Source organism: Cornus florida, unplaced genomic scaffold, assembly GCF_030987335.1.
Source record: "Cornus florida cultivar Cherokee Brave unplaced genomic scaffold, ASM3098733v1 CherokeeBrave_3.0.0_Hap2_Chr11, whole genome shotgun sequence".
Taxonomy (NCBI): Eukaryota; Viridiplantae; Streptophyta; class Magnoliopsida; order Cornales; family Cornaceae; genus Cornus; species Cornus florida.
The window spans coordinates 41,579,924-41,594,957 of NW_026775581.1; the positions used below are offsets into that span (position 1 = coordinate 41,579,924).

The 15,034-nt window shown below is 33.3% G+C and overlaps 1 protein-coding gene across 1 annotated transcript; it reads right to left on the minus strand.

Moving 5' to 3' along the window:
• Window positions 1-6,094: 6,094 nt before the first annotated feature.
• On the minus strand, window positions 6,095-6,676 carry LOC132280997 (protein FAR1-RELATED SEQUENCE 5-like). Its single transcript, XM_059782740.1, has one exon. It carries the CDS (start codon window positions 6,674-6,676, stop codon window positions 6,095-6,097), a length of 582 nt encoding a protein of 193 aa, XP_059638723.1.
• Window positions 6,677-15,034: the final 8,358 nt, after the last annotated feature.

The following is a 15,034-nucleotide window of genomic DNA, read 5'->3' on the forward strand; positions in this document are numbered from 1 at the left end:
CAAACCCTTTTTATACAAATTCAATACCCAAATTTCTCTGGCTTACACTTACCAAAAAAAAAAAATCTCCCTCACTTTTTTCATCTCTCCTTAATCTTCTATTTGTACGAAACCTTTTTTCTAAAATTTCTCTCGCTTTTTCCATCTCCTCTTAATCTTTTCTTTCATTTGCTGTACGAAACCTGTGACATCCCTCGATTCTAGAGCCACGGGTGATCAAGTCCGAGCACAGATCCGAGGGATACCAAACAATTAAGTATATAAATGAACACATAATACAAAAAGAAATAACTAAGAATAAATAAAATAGCAGAAAAGAAAACTAAATAATAAAACCTCCAAATGAATTTATCCAAAACCTTAAATCATTACAACTTGATAATCCATCTAGTGGACCCCTAATGATCATCCAACTGAATCAATTTGAAATTAACCATAATCAGAAACTAAAACATAGATAGAGTCCTACATAGAACCGGAGGAATGATGTAGACTATTTCTGCTCAGCACGAACCAACTCTAGGTCTGGAACTGACGAGCACCTAAAAAATATAATAGTGAGTCGGGCCCACGAACAAGTTCTTTCTACGACAACCAAACAGAGACCGAAAAACTATACATTTATAGCTAACCCATGCAATAACTATATAATCCATATATATATATATATATATATATATACACACACACACACACTAAAGGACTCTCACTGGACTACAGGCCGGTCTCAACCTGAATAGAGGCAACATGCAAAGCGCACTTGAAGTGGGCATGTGTACCTAAACCTAACAGGGTACACCTCCAACCATCATAGCCAACTATGCATCCCAATGCATATACGCTCCTTAACCATCGATCCTGATAATTAAGCTCTTCTCGAGGTGTCATAACTATATATTTAAACTCCATCCAAGCCAAAGTAGTGCCGCTCAACTGTTCGTTGCCTTGACACGACATAAGTATAAGTATCCAGTAATCCAGTTAGTCATTCAACTTATTTAGTTGACCTGACACAAATATAAGTAGGACTTAACATTTTAGTTAATCCATTCCCTTATATAATAGGTAGGACTTAACTGATAAGTTAATCCATCCATAGAGTGCCACCATCCCATATTGGCGCACTTAATCCACATAACCCAACAATTGATGTAATAATTTCAGGAGTACGTCAAATAATCCAAACATAATAATAATAATATATAATGCTGACACAAAATAGGACAACTTATAATTTATTTAAGTTTCCTATATCACATATCCTACACATATTGAATCTTAAACAGATTGCTATATTTTGCTATACAATCACTTAAGCATTCTCCATACTTTGTTTAAAATTTATTTAAATCCTTATTTGATGTTTAGGACTCCACAAATCCAATCTAAAAATAAAACAACGCTATTTCCGAGACTTTACCAAGTAAGGCTCGAGCTTCTGTCTCAATTGCTCGAGCACCCTGTCTAAGGGTCAAGCATCCTACTTCAAGCTTGAGCTCTTTATCCCAATTGATCGAGTTTTCCCTCTCAAACTCGAGCTTTACATCCCAAGAGCTTTACAACCAATTGTTCGAGCTTTACAGCCAGTTGCTCGAGCTTCACAACCAATTACTCAAGCTTTTCATCCTAAGGCTCGAGCTTTGCCCCCAAGGCTCGAGCACTGTAACAGCGGTCCGAACACTGTTACTCGAATCAACCCAGAATTTTAACTGTGCATTAAATCTTTATTTGTTTCAAGAATCCTAGGCATGTTTCTACGTTCCATCCATATACAGATAAAACAAAACGTCATGTGAAGCATGCAACAAATTCACAAAATAATCAAATTAAATCATGAATTTAACAGTTTACACAAACAAATAAGATTTATAAAACCTAATTCTAGATCAATTAAAACATGGATTCCAATTTTAATTAATCTTTTAAACATCCCTAAAATTATACTAGAGACATATAAGTTACAAATTTAAGGAGAAGTGTAGAATAGAGAACTTGCCTTTAGGATTTGATAAAACCCTAGCCTCCTTCTTCTTCTTCCTTTTTCTTCTTCCTCCTTCTTTCTCTCTCTCTCTTTAAAATATACGTGTTATAATTCTAACCCCTTTTCCAACCCTACAGAGACATATATATAGGCTACATAAACCCTATTCATTTTCCCAATCCACATCCAATTAATAAAAATAAAATAAAATTAAAACACTACAAAGGTAACTAAAAATATAAGTTACGTAAAATCTATGTATATAATTTTTATCTAAAGAAAATAAATACCCTAGATTATCTCCAAAGGACTTTTCCTAAATATATATTATTTAATTAATTATATATATACATAGGGTAATTATCCATACCCATAAAACTCCTTAGCCAAGTAGTCCATGAAACCCAATTAGTCAGCACATGACCACTAATTATAACCATTAGACTTAACACAATTAATAAAATAAAATAACCATTTAAAACATTTAATTCCTAAATACTAATTACAAGAAAACACATAACATTTAAGTAAACAAATACACATTATCTAACACATAATTCAACTAAACAGGTATTTCAAATAAACACATAATCAATTAATTCATATAAACAATTAACAAATAGCCAAGAAATCAATCAATGAATTAACAACATAATTAAAACAATTAAAAAATATACAGAGACTATCCTTTTAAAATTAGGGGTATTACAAAACCCTAGCTAGCTCCTCTCTTGTTAGCCATCAATCCCCAAGGGTATTCTCTATAACTCAAAGAACATTTCACGCTCAATCTCTTTGCCATTAAATCTCGGTCTTCAATGATGTCTTCAAGCCACGAAAATTTCAATTTAATTTGGGTATTTGAGACTAGATAATTGATTTGGGTGTTTCAAATACCCTACATCACGTTTCGGTATTTCAAGAACATCTTTCAAGAAAATCCTTTCTTCAATCTCTCTCAACAATATGCTTCGATCTTATTATCCTTCATGCAGCATGAGAGAAGAATTCGAATAAAATCTCGAACTAGGGTTTGTGGAGGTTCTGGTCTAAAATGTGTACCAGTCTATCGCCCCAATTTGTAACCCAACAGCTTCACTGATGTCTAAATTAACTCGTTTAATAAATCCTTTATTGTGTCGCCTTTCACTCTGCCAAACAGGAAATTCTTCTTTTACTTTTCATACTCTTGGTGTACCATAGGTTGACAAATCCTAGTCCGATTAGATTTGAGTTGTGATTGGCTAAATAAGTTATTATTTTGCTTGAGCACCTGAGGAATAGAAATGAAATAATGACGGAAGATTTTTTTTTTTTTTTTTTTTGACAAAAGATGTTGCCAAGGAAAATTTAAAGCAATTGTAAGACATTACTAGAATTAAGGTTGAATAAAGATGAATTGGAAACATATTGGGAATAAAAGAATGGTATTGTTGTTCTTGGCAATAGATCTTGGGCATTGGTGTACTGCTTGTTGATATGAAATATTTGGTGTATGACAAACTCGACAGCCAAAGAGTGTGGAGAATATAAACTTTATATGTAACCCATAGATATATTTCAAGCTTTTTTTGCATTCCATTTTTAGTTAGATTGTTGTATTTGCTAGCTTGTTTTAGGAAATGGTTTCTGATTGGGGTATGCCCCCTATGATTATCCTTGTAATCTCTAACTTTAACAATCTATCTCCAAACCAAAGAATTACTCTGCCTAGGCATGACAATCCAAAAATTGGACTTATTTAAATACCTGGTATTAAACCATAAGACTCACAGTTTATCTTTGCTCTAAACAAAATCCCCTCAAAGAGAAAATTTAGTAAAGAAATTCAAGTCAGTAATATGTTGCACATTATTCCATAATCCATTGAACTGTCAACATTATTTGCATTTTAATAGCTTTTATGATCAGTTTTGGAACTTTGAAATATTTGGATGTCATTAAACAATAGAAGATAAACTTCTATAGTATGGAAATACATTCATTCATTATTGCAAAGATTATGAGTGTACAAAAGAAGGATATTCCAAGCATTGACAAAAAATGAAATTCCAAGAAGCCCCCAAACAACACTACTTCTGACAGTAATGGTGGGCAGTCTGTCACAACACTTCCTTTGGCATAAATTTGTGCCATAACAACAAAGTTCAACCATTTTTGCATTTAGAATAACTTACATTCAAATATTGAAATTTAATATTAATATATATTTGATGAGGACACAATTCATATAACACAAATAAAACATTAAATTGTAAATTAGTTACCATTTGTTCATCTTAAAACTGACTTCCATAATGAAAATAAGGATCGAGGCTACTGGATATTATTGGGGTAGACACCGAACTGTCGATATTAAGATTAATGGTCTGCCAAAAAAGAAAAAAGAAGAGAAAAAACACAGTATAGTTTTACAATGCATTGTAAGGTACCAAAAAATTAAAGATACAAAAAGTTAGGAATTTAAAAAGTACCCTAGCATCACTCATCACTGAACTTGTAGTAAAATCATTATCTATGTTACTTTCTGTAATAACTGCATTGTTGTTCACTTGTATAGGATTTTCAACTTTTCTCATTAGAACCTTATTGTAAACATAGTTTTAGCATAACAATAGTTGTCGTATTATTAGAGCAAACAATGGGCTCTTAGAAGATCGAGAGTATTGATGAAATGACTGGCATCGTGAAAATTCTTGACTCATCCAAGCATAAGTGTTGGGTTCCTCACAGTCCTAAAGAAATATATATTAGTTTATCTAATAGAAAGAATAAAAAATTGTGATTATACATTTACTTAAAACACTCATATTAATTTTATGATACATCATGAATGATGAGCCATTGTTGTAATTATATGGAGACGAGCTAGTATGTTTCTCCACAATCTAAACCAATAAAAAAAAAAAAAAAATCATAAACAAACCTCAAATCAATTCGTTGAATAATAAATAAATACTTTAATGCCTTATAAATGAATTAACTGAGATTATCGATATGAAGACTTTCTCTTCTTTTGTAAGGCCTTCTCAATTGGTGATATGAATCTTCACCTTCCCTTTGATGATTCCTTTCTCTTTAAGCCTTTGGCATTTATTACATTATTTATTTCCATAACATACCCAACTTTATTTGTACCCCGATTAGTGAAGGAATGCAAATCACCTTGTTCATGATTATCACCACTAAATTCAAGTTTCCTAATGTTTTGAACTACTTTTTTCAATTCTTGTGCATAGTTTAGAGCCACCTTACATGATTCATCAACCTCAGCTGTCATAGATGATATGTTAGTGAATAGAGAACACAATTTCTTATACTGCAACGTTGCTTCTAAGTTTGCATCTTCTTTCATATCGCACCCATGATTGTCTTGAACTAAGCCTTCTTTTGCTACTCTTGTCCACCTTTTAAAGATATGTACACTTGGTATTTCATTAATATGCATGTCATCTTTAAGAACCTTTATCATGTAGTTACACAACACACCTATCATTTGAAAATTTCCATAACTACATGATAATAGACCATTGGAGCTCGCCTTTACTTGACACAATTTCTAGATTAACCTTCAACTATAATAGTGTACACATGAAATCCACCATCCTCGATGCAACCATTTATATAAGCCTTAGTTGCCTCTTTGAATTGGTTATGGAACTCTTCAAATATTGCTTTGGTATAGATACTACCTACTTGCAGTACCATCTTTGCCTTAATCATTCTTTTAGGTAACTTATTGCACAATGCATACTCAGCTTCTAACTCTTTATGACGCTTATCGTGAACAATGATCTCAAAATATTTGAAGAACTCTGGCAAATTCTTATCGGACTTTAAGTAACATTTTAACGAAGCGTTAAAGCTTTCACTAAGCTGTGTACTCCTCATGCCAGCACACAACTCCCATTTTACATATGCCTTCGCCCATTTTCTTCTTAATTCAAACATACTATGTAACCAAGTGTTTTCATGCAAATTATACTTGGATAACATGTCATTCCAAGCTTTGATAAACTCATTTTCTTCCTCGTAAAAGTCCATGAATTTACCTATAATAGTCTTTACATCAACTAAACCTCTTAACACACCGCTGAGATGTTTCACTGTATTTTATATAATATGCCATGTACAAAGCAACTGGCATGTTCCAGGCATCACAAATGATAAAGCTTTTGCCATTGTTGCATCCTGATCAGTAAAAATTATTTTTGGACTTTTTCCCAACATTACCTCTAGAAAAGTTTCAAATAACCAACTGAATGAGTCAGTTGTCTCATCATACATTAGCGAAGCTCCAAATATTACGGTTTCCCTGTGGTGATTAAATCCAATGAATACTGCAAAAGGTGAATGTGCTTTATTGACCTTGTAGTTTGTATCAAAAATCATAACATCTCCAAACAAGCCATAATTAATTATCATCTTTGCATCCGCCCAAAAGATATTTGTTATTTGCTTTTCCTCATCTAACTGCACAGCATAAAAGAACGAAAGGATTTCCAGTGATTGCTTCTGAAAATATCTAAGTAAGCTACCTGTATTGCCAAATTCCAAATATCTTTTCCTTCTAGACCTTAAATAATTCTTTTGGTCCAATTTGGTGTACCCAAGACATTCTCTTCCACCAGCTTCTCTTCCCATCAATTCATAAGCAAATCTAAGTTGTATTATTGAATCGTTTGCTAACTCCATTTAATAGCCTGAGTTGAAGAAATTTTCCTTTGTGATGGCATCATATGGGTGCATTATTCTATAATCAACTCATGGTTATGCGTTTCCACAAACTTATCTACCAAAATTTACCATTTTTTCTATCTAATTTGATATGCATCAAAGCAAGACAAATAGTCCTAGTTTCAGCTTTAGGGTTCTTTGTGAGATAGTCATGCTTATCTTTCCCTCGAAAACCCTCCTTATTACAAACAAGCAATCTTGAAGTAACTTCCCGAGTGGTATGGTCTTTGCTAGCATACTTTTTCCTGATGCTAAAAGCAATTTTTCGTCCTTAAGCATTATAAAAGTTGTAAGCATTTTCCTCATAATCCAATTTCATCTCATACTTGGGTTTCCATTCAATATCAACTAAGGACCCATCAATTCTATAACAATACTGCTCCATTCAAAACCAATTAAGAAATATCCTCTCAGCCAACCAACTAGACAATTAACCAACCAGAGATTGCAACAATCTGTTAATTGAAAAAATAATTAATTCAAAGCCATTAGCAAAAATTAAATCAAAGGTATAAAAGGCTAACACCATATAATCAACAGTAATAGGAAAAAAAAAAGTCAAAACTTTGTGACTGTTATTGTTAGATGACTAATAACAATTTTTTTTTTGTCAATGAGATATTCACACATGCTAGTGGGTTTGTGTTTGAGGTTGAACAAAAGCACCGGTCAATTTGCTTAAAAAACTGGTATTATCAGTAATACAACAATAACGTTAATACTAATAAAAAAGAAATGTTCTTTCCAGGTATCAGAATCAGCAAATTATAATTTATATTTAACATCCAATAGTATGGTACAATCCAGTTTTACCATGAAACCCACTTAAGATTCTAACAAACACCACCATATTTTTAAATTCATTAAAAGATATGAAAAGTAGTGATTCAACACCAAATTCAATTAGCATGAACACAAAATGGTGCTCTATTTCATAGACAATCCATGGAGTGGATTAGTATAAACACAAAATCTATCCACAAAGAAGCATGCATATCGTAATATATAAGTTCCACTTCTATCCACAAAGAAGCATGCATATCGTGGAGAGAAAATAGGTGTTGAGAATAAATGGGTGTGGAGAGAAGAGAAAATAGGTGTGGAGAATAAATAGGTGTGGAAAGAAAATACTAAAACCATTTAGTGCACTTACGATATGCATGCTTCTTTGTGGATAGATTTTGTGTTCATACTAATCTACTCCATGGATTGTCCATGAAACAAGGCACCATTTTGTGTTCATGCTAATTGAATTTGGTGTAGAATCACTACTTTTTGTATCTTTTAATTTGATAATATGGTAGTGTTTGTTAGAATTTTAAGTGGGTTTCATGGTAAAATTGGATTGCACTATACTATTGGGTGTTAAATATAAATTATAATTTGTTGATTCTGATACCTGGAAAGAACAATTTTTTTTTTTGTTAGTATTAACGTTATTGTTGTGTATTGTTGTGTTACTGATAATGCCATTTTTTAAAGAAATTGATCAGTGCTTTTGTTCAACCTCAAACACAAACCCACTAGCATGTGTGAATATCTTATTGACAAAAAAATTTGTTATTAGTTAGCTAACAATAACAGTCATGAAGTTTGGATTTTTTTTTTTTTTTTTTTTCCTATTACTGTTAATTATATGGTGTTAGCCTTTTGTGCCTTTGATTTGATTTTTGCTAATGACTTTGAATTAATTATTTTTTCAATTAACAGATTGTTGCAATCTTTAGTTAGTTAATTGTTTAGTTGGTTAGCTGAGAGGATATTTCTTAATTGGTTTTGAATGGAGCAGTATTGTTGTAGAATTGATGGGTCCTTAGTTGATATTGAATGGAAACCCAAGTATGAGATGGAATTTGATTCTGTGGAAAATGCTTACAACTTTTATAATGCTTACGGAGGAAAAATTGGTTTTAGCATCAGGAAAGAGTATGCTAGCAAAGACCTGGGGAAGTTACTTCGAGATTACTTGTTTATAATAAGGAGGGTTTTTGAGGGAAAGATAAGCGTGACTATCTCATAAAGAACCCTAGAGCTGAAACTAGGACTGGTTGTCCTGCTTCGATGCGTATCAAATTAGATAAATAAAATTGGTAAATTTTGGGTAGATAAGTTTATGGAAACGCATAACCATAAGTTGATTATGGAAGAATGCACCCATGTGGTGCCATCGCAAAGAAGATTTTCTTCAACTCAAGCTACTGAAATGGAGTTAACAAATGATTCAGGAATACCACTTAGATCTACTTATGAATTGATGGGAAGATAAGCTGGTGGAAGAGAATGTCTTAGGTACACCAAATAGGACCAAAAGAATTATTTAAGGTCTAGAAGGCAAAGATATTTGGAATTTGGCAATATAGGTAGCTTACTTAGATATTTTTAGAAGCAATCATTGAAAACCTCTCGTTCTTTTATGCTGCGCAGTTAGATAAGGAAGAACAAATAACAAATATCTTTTGGGCGGACGCAAAGATGATAATTGATTATGGCTTGTTTGGAGATGTTATGACTTTTGATACAACCTATAAGGTCAATAAAGCACATCCACCTTTTGTAGTATTCATTGGATTTAATCACCATAGGGAAACCGTAATATTTGGAGCTTCGCTAATGTATGATTAGATAACTGACTCATTCAGTTGGTTATTTGAAACTTTTCTAAAGGTAATGTCGGGGAGAAATCCAAAAACAATTTTTACTGATCATGATGTAGCAGTGGCAAAAGCTTTATCATTTGTGATGCCTGGAAATTGTCAATTGCTTTGTACATGGCATATTATATAAAATGCAGTGAAACATCTCAGCGGTGTGTTAACAGGTTCAGTTGATGAAAGACTGTTTTGGGTAAATTCATGGACTTTTACAAATAAGAAGATGAGTTTATCAAAGCTTGGAATGACATGTTATCCAAGTATAATTTTCATGAAAACACTTGGTTACGTAGTATGTTTGAATTAAGAAGAAAATGGGCAATGGCATATGTAAAATGGGAGTAGTCTACTGGCATGAGGAGTACACAGCTTAGTGAAAGTTTAACACTTCGTTAAAATGTTACTTGAAGTCCAATCATAATTTGCCAGAGTTCTTTAAATATTTTGAGAGCATTGTTAACGACAAGCATCATAAAGAGTTAAAATGTGAGTATGCATTGTGCAAAAAGCTACCTAAAAGAATGATTAAGACAAAGATGTTAGTGCAAGTAAGTAGTATCTATACCAAAGCAATATTTGAAAAGTTCTATAACCAATTCGAAGAGGCAATTGAGGCTTATATAAATGGTTGCATTGAGGATGGTGGATTTCATGTGTACATAGTTATAGTTGAAGGCCAATCTAGAAAACGTCAAGTAAAGAGGAGATTTGATGGTCTATTATTATGTAGTTGTGGAAATTTTCAGATGATTGGTGTGTTGTGTAGCCACATGATAAAGGTTCTTAAAGATGACATGTATGTTAATGAAATACCAAGTGTATCTATATTTAAAAGGTGGACAAGATTAGTAAAAGAAGGCTTAGTTCAAGACAATCGTACGCATGATGTTCAAGAAGATGCAAACTTAGAAGCAACATTGCGGTATAAGAAATTGTGTTCTCTATTCACTAACATATCATCTATGGCAGCTGAGGTTGATGGATCATATAAGGTGGCTCTAAACTATGCACAAGAATTGAGAAAAGTAGTTCAGAACATTAGGAAACTTGAATTTAGTGGTGATCATCATAAACAAGGTGATTTGTACCCATTCACTAATCAGGGTATAAATAAAGTTAGGCATGTTATGGATAAAAAGAATGATATAATCATCAAAGCGAAGGCAAAGATTCATATCAGCAATTAAGAAGGCTCTACAAAAGAAGAGAAAGTCTTTAAATCAACAATCTCAGGTAATTCATTTATTGTAAGGTATTAAAGTATTTATTTATTATTCAATGAATTGATTTAAGGTTTATTTATTGATTTTTTTTATTGGTTTAGATTGTGGAGAAACATACTAGCTCGTCTCCATATAAAAACGACAATGGCTCATCATCTAAAATGTATCATAAAATTAATGTGAATGTTTTTAGTAAATGAATTATCACAATTTTTTATTCTTGCTATTAGATAAACTAATATATATTTGTTTAGGATTGTAAGGAACCCTGAACACTTATGCTTGAATGAGTCAAGAATTTTCACGATGCCAGTCATTTCATCAATACTCTCGACCTTTTAACAGCCCACTGTTTGCTCAGGTAATACGGCAACTATTGTTATGCTGAAACTATGTTTACAATAAGGTTCTAATGAGGAAGGTTGAAAATCCTATATAGGTGAACAACAATACATTTACTACAGAAAGTAACATAGACAATGATTCTACTATAAGTTCTGCACACATTTTTTAGCCACAAACCCAACATCTTTTACTTTTCATACTCTTAGTGTACCATAGGTTGGCAAATCCTAGTTCAATTAGATTTAAGTTGTGATTGGCTAAATAAGTTATTATTTTGCTTGAGCACTTGAGGAATATAAATGAAATACTAACAGAAGGTTTTTTTTTCTTTTTTTTTTTTTTTTTTTTTTTTCTGACAAAAGATGTTGCCAAGGAAAATTTAAAGCAATTGTATGACATTATTAGAATTGAGGTTGAACAAAGACGGATTGGAAACATATTGGAAATAAAAGAATGGTATTATTGTTCTTGGCAACAGATCTTGGGCATTGGTGTACTGCTTGTTGAGATGGCATATCTGGTGTATGATAGACTCGACTGCCAAAGAGTGTGGAGATTATAAACTTTATATGTAGCCCCATAGATATATTTCAAGCTTTTTTTGTATCCCATTTTTAGTTAGATTGTTGTATTTGCTAGCTTGTTTTAGGAAATGGTTTTTGATAGAGTATGACTAGGACTTGTTTACTATCATGTATTAATTCGGGACCATTTGGAGTTGATTTAGAATCTAGGGATTTAATTATCAGGTTTTAATTAAATTCTAACTTGTTAATTTTTCGTCGTCTATCCAATGGTATGTTCGGTAGCACCCAAATCTTGTTAGAAATCACCATTTTGCCCTTGGGGCTAAACTTGTCCGGTTTCTATTTTTAAATTGCTTTCGCTTTGCTTTCTTTTGGGTTCTGTGACTTCATGGGAAGTCACGCTTGTGTCTTAGGGATGATGTATATTTTTAGAGACATTGTTTTCATGAAAAAAGGCCATTTTGCCCTTGAGGGCTTATTTGGCCTTTTTCTGATCTTTTTTTTTTCCGTGTTGTTCTCATTGAGTTCCGTGGTATCATGGAATGTCACTTTGGTGTCTTAGAGATGCATTGCATCTTTAGAGACTTTTTTTTCTGTCGTCGCTTCCGCATTCAGATCCGTTATCGGGTCAAACTTCAGTTCATCACAGGACGCACTGGCTTGAAAAAAACAAGGGCCGTCGTATTAAGTGGGTTGGACGGAGTTGATTATTCCCCAACAACTAGTACTAGAGTCGATGGTGGGTTAGAGCCTGTGATTGGTTCTGAAGATCAGTGCAGAAAATTGCTGCGAAGTTTGGTAGAGCAGAAGATGATCGTGAGGTGCTATAGAGATTCAATCAAGTATGTTAACGATGTGAAGCCCATGAGCAATGAGTTTTGGAACAGGCGAGAGGATACTCGTTTTTAAGATGGGGCAAAGGTGATAGAGTTAAAGCCCATGAGGAACAAGTTTTGGGGACAAGCCAAAAGTGGTGCTAGTTCTTAAGATAGGGCAAGCAGTGTGAAGAATGAAGGGGTTTGCTCTAAGCCCGATAAAGAGCAAAGGGGAATATGAAGAGTGAAGAGGATAGATTTGTTACTTTTAGCCAGAAAAGCAATTGATGAAGATCAGTTGAATTTTGGTGGATTATCATGTGTGAGCAATTGAACACCATTGGGTTGGATAGAGAAAAATGAAGAATGATGAATTTGAGTTAATGTGCAGTTATGAAGAGCTTAAGGTGGAGCTATGAAGAGATCCTTGTTCGAGGTGGAGCTATGGAGGAGCATGTGAACACCAATTTTGAGCCAAGGTGGAGATTGTTGGGTTTGTGGCTCAAAATTGTGTACAGAAAATTAGTTTCCTTTTTCATTTTAGAAGATTAAAATTTGTGAAGGATATTATATCCCATTATGTTTCTATTTTAGAGTTTGGATTGATATGGTAACTCCTTATAGGCAAGTTGAGGAATACTTGTCCAACAAGGAATTGGGTTTGAAGACTCTATAAATAAAGATGGGTATGAGGGGTTTAGAGAGAGAGAGAGAAGAGAAAAAATATGTAAGGGGTTTAAGGGTGAGTGTTGTAAGGAGAGGGGAGAGTATATGTAATTCCCAAGTGTATACATGTAGTCTCAAAAGAGATGATGAGTGAGTGAGTGGGGTTTTGACATATAGTTGTATATTCTCTTCCTTGATTCATAATAGTGAAATATCTCTCTCCCATAGACGTAACCATAGGGTTGGGTGAACCATGTAAAATATTATGTTGTGCATGGATGTGTATGATTGTTATCTCTATATATGTTTGTGTTGATATGATGTGATGATGCTTCCTCTATGTGTGATGAAGGAAGAATTTAACTCTTAACAATAGCACCGTTAAGTGTGTTGGAGGGAGTTGATTATTCCCCAACAAAAGAAGAATATCCTGTTGGGCAAAGTGAAAGGCGACACAATAAGGGATTTATTGAACGAGTTAATTTAGACGTCGGTGAAGCTGTTGGGTTAGAAATTAGGGCAACAGACGGGTGCACATTTTAAACCAGAACCTCCACAAACCCTAGTTCGAGATTTCATTTGAATTCTTCTCTCATGTTGCATGAGCGATAATGAGATCGGAGCATATTGCTGAGAGAGAGTGAAGAAAGGATTTTCTTGAAATATATTCTTGAAATACCGAAACATGATATAGGGTATTTGAAACACCCAAATCAATTATCTGGTCTCAAATACCCAAATTAAATTGAAATCTTCATGGCTTCAAGACATCAGTGAAGGCTGAGATTGAATGGCAAAGAGATCAAGTGTAAAATGTTCTTTGAGTTAGAGAGAATACCCTTGGATATTGATGGCTAACAAAAGAGGAACAAGTTAGGGTTTCGTATAGCAAACGAAAGAGAAGATTAAGGAAAGATGGAAAAAACGAGGGAAATTTTAGAAAAAGGGTTTTGTACAAAAAGAAGATTAAGGAAAGATGAAAAAAGCGAGGAAGAATTTTTTTGGGATCACATATCTTAATATTGACCTTTAGATTAGGTTTGGAGAGAGCTAGAGAGAGATTCATATGGAGAGGATCCATATCCCAACAACTAGACGCGTCAATGGATCATATTATGATCCGAATCCCATCCGATTATCCGGATATGGATTGAGTTGTAAATATCGAATAACTAGATTCCTTAACTAAAATAATATACTATTTTATTTATATTTTATATATTATAATATGTCAACCATTAGATTTATTAACATTTAATGAAAATAGCTAATCCTAATGCTACTCTTACAAAGGTTCAGTGTGCCCACCCAAATACCAATAGTTCTCTTAATGCTATCACCTACAATGATATACCTAAAGGTTCAGTGTGCCTATCCACATACTACTAGTAATTATCCTAATGCTATCACCGGTTATAACAATACACCCAAATGAAAAGATCTTGAAACCAAATTTCAGAACTGAAACGACAAAGGGGAAAGAGACAGAAGAGGGTGTGTTTGGATGGGATGATTTGGAGGGATAGGGAGAGAAAAGAAATGAAATGAAATGATAGGGTTCAAGTGTGTTTGGATAGGTTAAATGGAGAAAAGAGATGATAAGGAGAAATAACTATCAATCATTTGCTATCTCTCCAACATTGAGAAGATATGGAGAGAAAGCATAAGTGTGATTTAGTGGTATTTTAATAATATCAAAACTAATTTCCGCAAAAGAAAAAAGACTTAACCACTTATAATTACAAAAGGGTAGGACAATAATTTGGTTATTATCCTTTGTTTTATTTTCTTCCCTATATTTTATTCAAACAAGAATGATTATCTTTTCTTTCCTATTTATCCAAACATGAATGAAATTATTAATATCATTTATTTTCTCTCCTCACTAATACTATCCTTTCTTTTCTTTTCTCTCCTATGTATCCAAACGCACCTGAGTTCTTCTATTTGACAAAATTTTCGCTAGAACCCTTGTGTGGTGAGTAATCTCTTTCCTTTTCCTTCTCTTCTTCCTTTCCTTATTCTCCATTACAAGCCCTAATTTTCTTTCACAAGTTCTTTCAGACTTTTTCTCCTTTCATCTTCTCTC